At 51.5% G+C, this 5494-nt stretch overlaps 1 protein-coding gene across 1 annotated transcript; it reads left to right on the top strand.

Annotated features, from left to right (window-relative positions):
• Window positions 1–829: 829 nt before the first annotated feature.
• LOC112104849 (potassium voltage-gated channel subfamily A member 6-like) lies at window positions 830–4855 on the top strand. The gene has a single exon (XM_024197411.3). The coding sequence runs from the start codon at window positions 989–991 to the stop codon at window positions 2540–2542; it is 1554 nt and encodes a 517-aa protein (XP_024053179.2). The 5' UTR covers window positions 830–988; the 3' UTR covers window positions 2543–4855.
• The last annotated feature ends 639 nt before the right edge of the window (window positions 4856–5494 follow it).

The following is a 5494-nucleotide window of genomic DNA, read 5'->3' as shown; positions in this document are numbered from 1 at the left end:
AGCAGTTCGCGCCGGGGAAGGTCGTGCATCCATCCGTTAGGATTGGAGGGCCGTAGCGAATTACACCTTCCCGCTGGGAGCTTGTAGGGCCGCTGATGGGGAGGGCAGTGCGGGCACCGATCGCCCCCCTCCCCCGAGCTTACTGTTGCTGCATCCTCCGGCTAGGTGGGCGGGGGTATGGGGAGGAAGGCGGAGGCAGGCACCACTCTCCGCTCCACGTCTAGCTGTGTGTGTAGGAAGGAGAGAGGACGGAGCTGGAGGAGCTGCGGTAGCAGCGAGAGGCCGGGGCCAGGGGCAGGCGCCCAGACACCCAGCCGGTGCCCGGCGAGGAGGAGCGGGGCGCAGCCCGCGCTGGAGAGCGAGAGCCAGGCACCGGCAGAGGCTGAGCCGGTGCGCAGAAGGAGCAACAGGCGGAGCGCCGGGCGGAGGGCAGAGGGGAGCCGGACCTCGGCAGGAAGGACAGACTGAGCTGCCCCGAGCCCCGGAGCAGCGCGAGGGACGGACAGACCCAGACCCACCCAGGAGAAGAGAGAAACTGGCAAGCAGGAGCGACAGACACACCCCGGCTCCTGAAGGAGAGGGAAGGACAGCCAGCGAGCCAGCCTCCGGGGGGTGAAACAGGGACAGCCGGACAGACCGCTAGCTCCAGCCCCCAGCGGGGAGAGGCAGACAGCCCCAGACCCCAGCGGCGGGAGGGGAGGGACAGACGAACCCAACTAGACCCCAGCAAGGGGAGGGACAGACAGACCCCAGCGGGGGGGGGGGGGGGGGAGCGGAGGGACAGACTGACCCTGACCCCAGCGGTGGGGGAGAGGAGGGACAGACAGACTCAGATCCCAATCGGGAGAGCGGAGGACAGAGGGACCCAGACCCCAGCAGCAGCGGGGGGAGGGAGAACGCACCTTGAGCGGGGCAGAGCAGCAGACCCAGGGCTGCCCCGCCACCTCCCCGCCGGGCTTGGCTCCCCTGGCCGGGCGGTGCAGCTGGCATGAGGGCGGAGGAGCCCCTGTCTCTCGCAGGGGCCGGGGGCGGCTGCGGAGAGGCGGAGGTTGCCGGGGAGGACCGGAGCGGGAGCGGCAGCTGCTGCAGCAGCGAGCGCCTGGTGATCAACATCTCCGGGCTGCGCTTCGAGACCCAGCTGCGGACCCTGTCGCTCTTCCCGGACACGCTGCTGGGGGACCCGAGCCGCCGGATGCGCTTCTTCGACCCGCTGCGCAACGAGTACTTCTTCGATCGGAACCGGCCCAGCTTCGACGCCATCCTCTATTACTACCAGTCCGGGGGCCGGCTGCGCAGGCCGGTCCATGTGCCCCTGGACATCTTCATGGAGGAGATCCGCTTCTACCAGCTGGGCGAGGAGGCCATCGAGACCTTCCGGGAGGACGAGGGATTCATCCAAGAGGAGGAGAAGCCCCTGCCTCAACAGCACTTCCAGCGCCAGGTGTGGCTCCTTTTCGAGTACCCGGAGAGCTCTGGGCCGGCCCGGGGCATCGCCATCGTCTCGGTGCTGGTGATCCTCATCTCCATAGTCATCTTCTGCCTGGAGACCCTGCCCGAGTTCCGCCAGGAGAGCAAGGGCGCACCGCCGGGCTTTGCGGAGGGCGCGCACCGGGAGGACCAGATGTTCTTGCTCGCCGAGCAGCCAAATGGCACCCCGTCTCCGATGCACCCCTCTCCCAGGGCAAACCCCTTCTTCACCGACCCCTTCTTCCTCATCGAGACCCTGTGCATCATCTGGTTCTCCTTCGAGCTGCTGGTGCGCTTCTTCGCCTGCCCCAGCAAGCCCGAGTTCTCCAGGAACATCATGAACATTATAGACATCGTGGCCATCATCCCTTACTTCATCACCCTGGGCACCGAGCTGGCTCAGGAGCAGCAGCAAAAACAGCAGCCTAGGACCACCATTAACAACAACGGGGGCCAGCAGCAAGCCATGTCCCTGGCTATCCTCAGGGTCATCCGCCTGGTCAGGGTCTTCAGGATCTTCAAGCTCTCCAGACACTCCAAGGGGCTGCAGATCCTGGGGAAAACCCTCCAGGCCAGCATGAGAGAGCTCGGTCTCCTCATCTTTTTCCTTTTCATAGGTGTGATCCTTTTCTCTAGTGCCGTGTATTTTGCTGAGACTGATGACCCAGAATCTTTGTTCACCAGTATCCCAGATGCTTTCTGGTGGGCAGTAGTGACCATGACCACTGTGGGCTACGGGGACATGTACCCTATGACAATCGGGGGCAAGATCGTGGGCTCCTTGTGTGCTATCGCTGGCGTGCTGACCATAGCCCTGCCTGTACCTGTCATCGTGTCCAACTTCAACTACTTCTACCACCGAGAAACTGAGCAGGAGGAGCAGTGCCAGTACACCCATGTCACCTGTGGCGAGCAGCAATCTCCTTTCTCAGAGCCTAAAAAGGGGGGCAGTAATCAGTCCCTCAGTAAATCAGAATTTCTGGAGGCAGAAGATTTAGCATCTATGAAATATCCCAACTTCATTCCAACCAGCAATCAGGGCTACAGAGGGAAGAAAATGCTGACAGAAGTGTGATCAGCTTCTCTAACAGGGTGTGGAACAAGACTGGACTTTTACAGTTCTACTACCTTCGCCCCATTCTCCTGGATCCCAAATGTATAGCCACAAGCTGCTGCACATTCTCTCTCCCAGGAGCAGCTGCATACATTCAAGACAAAACACCAGACTGCGAATTGTGATGCTGAAAACAAATTGCTTGTGATCTGGACACTCCTGTCCTTGGTTGCTATGTCTCATTAGCTTGTGCAATTGGACATTCCTTTGTCTTACTCTGTAGATCAAGGGAGCCCACTTGTTGTCCCCTTCCCTTTCCATTTTATTTTTGGCGTGGGGCGGAGCTTTATTCCAGTTGTAACTTTGAAGACTAATTTTTCTACTACATCGACAAAAGAAAAGCTCAGGCCACATTTGTTGCTAAAAGATCAGGCAGGGAATAGGTCAAATGGGCTACTAACATCTGTCTCAAGCTGTGCTGGTGAATTCCTGTGCTGGTGCAGTGACCTTGGTTGTGGGATCAGTCATGCCTGCCATGCGGTTGCCTTGGGAGAATGGAAATGTTGGATTCAGTGTTGCATTGTGCTCTGCAGATATAGGGAAAATCAATGAGTGTCCTTCCTCTGACACTTTTCCCTGGGTTTGCACTGCAGTGTGCATGTAAGGGCCTGTTTGTTATTAGATTTTCAGATCTAAAAGCACTTTAATTTTTAACTTGTTGCCATGATAGAAGTTGTGACCAATATTTGCCATCTGTGGCATAGCAGAAACAGTTGTTTTTTAAATTTATAGTAATTATTTTCTTATTCTTTGTGTTTGAACAAATTTCACCTTTGTTTCCATCAGTGCCCTAGTGTTAATTAGCATTTATCATAGCAACACCATCTTTGTGCCTATAGGTGTCTTCTTATGCAAGGCACGTTTGGGCTAATTCCTTTGTCTTCTGACATGTACCACATAAGTGTTTTAATGAAATGTACTTTATGCTACAAGTATCCAGTTCTGTACTTAGAACCATGGGACTTCATTGGGGTGTGCAGTTCTGAATTTAAGGGCTTGTATAGATTAGGGAAATTTGCAATGGTGTATTTACACTGCTGCAGACCCCTGCTGTAGACACACTGCATCAGTGCAAAATGGGGCTTACATTGGTATGGCCAACCCACCGGGGTCAATCACACCAGTATAATTGTGTCATTTAGGGGTATGCATTGCCACCAGTGCAAATTTCCCTAATCTATCTAGATAAACCCTAAAGGCATAACTGGGATCTTTTGAATGAGGAAAAAGACCTAAAGGCCTAATCTTGGAAAGATGCTGCTGTCTTAACAAGAAATACCCAAAATGTAAGTTTAGATGGAAGGCACACCAAGATGGTCCATATACTCCAGGTTCTTATGAGAGCAACATTTGTCAGCAGTGCAAAAGACACACTCTGGTCTGAAGCATTATGCTTATCAGTGAGCACATTTTACAACTCAAGGTGCATCTACTGTGTCCCAGATCATCTCACTATTTAAAATAACTCTGCCTTTTTTCTGATTTAAAATAATTGCTCAACACCCTTCCTTGTTGGAGAGCAAGTGGGGAGGAAGGGGAAATTGATGCTTACAGAATCCACAGATAAGGAAATGTCTTTTAAAATTAAATGTATCTTTTGCATGCATGTGTGTGCATTAGAGAGTGAGAGAGAGGCAGCCATTAATGCATTGTGCTATATTATATATGTATTCCCTGTTTTACATATAGCATATAACATGTGTAATACATAGAACAGTGTACATAATGTATATACATTTCCTGCATATTATGTGTATTATGTGCTGAAGCCATAAAGCAGGGTCCTAAGGAATAAGAAAAAAGATAAAATAAAGGAGCATCCTTTATTTAAATGTGTTGCTCCGCCACCAGGTTTTAAGACAAAACCGGCAGGATTGTGAGACAGGAGCAATTAGCACAGATTTGCACCTTTGTGACCCTACTAATTCCCTCCTGTTCTGAGATTTGGTTCTACGCCTTGACTGACTTTATCATGGTCTTTCCTCATTTAGGCCCTGATCCTGCACTGAGAACTGCGTGGGCAAACCTCAACACTTGTGCTCACCCTGAGTCCCACTGACTTCAAAGGGGCTCTGTATTGGGTGCAGTGATCTCTCTGCACAGTTCTTAGTGGAGGATCAAAGCATTAGACCTTGATCCTTCTCCTACTGAAGTCAGTAGCAAAACTACCATGGATTTCCATTGTGCAAGATCAAGTCCTTAGGCCTGATTGTGAGATGCGATGAGTACACTGCTACCTCGATATAATGCCACCCGATATAACACAAATTTGGATATAACGCAGTAAAGCAGTGCTCCGGGGGGGCGGGGCTGCGCACTCCAGTGGATCAAAGCAAGTTCAATATAACGCGGTTTCACCTATAACACGGTAAGATTTTTTGGCTCCCGAGGACAGCGTTATATCCAGGTAGAGGTGTACTATCAACTCCCATTGAAACTGATGGTAGCTGATAGTTCAGCACAAAGCTATTTTGTTTGGTTATATTTCAGGAAGACTGTTTTACATAATGAATTATTATTATGATGATTTTTTTTCTATGGCAGAGACTGTTTGTGCTCAGACTCTTTGTGGTACCAGCAGGTGTGCAGTAGCTCTGCTGAATGGCCTTCTTTTTGAGAGACGCCGCTCGAGGTATCTAGGGCACTGCCTATGCTATGTTTGGGGTTGTTTTTATGTATGTGTATACTAATTGCTAAAAGTTTCCCTAAACTGAGATATAAAAAGCTCAACTTAAACAAAAGTTGAGGAGGAGAGACAAGACATACTGTTATCTGCATCAGAAGCTTAAATTCTTTTGCCCATTTCTTCCCTGGGTAACTGACACTGGCATCATTGATTGGCAGAAACCCTTGTTTTCTAAGACATTTAGATTCAGACCAAATTGCTGTCAGGACAATCTCAGTAACCTAACT

The sequence above is a fragment of the Terrapene carolina genome, unplaced genomic scaffold (assembly GCF_002925995.2).
Source record: "Terrapene carolina triunguis isolate 2854851 unplaced genomic scaffold, T_m_triunguis-2.0 Scaffold112, whole genome shotgun sequence".
Classification (NCBI taxonomy): Eukaryota; Metazoa; Chordata; order Testudines; family Emydidae; genus Terrapene; species Terrapene triunguis.
This window is presented reverse-complemented; position numbering and strand designations above follow the sequence as displayed.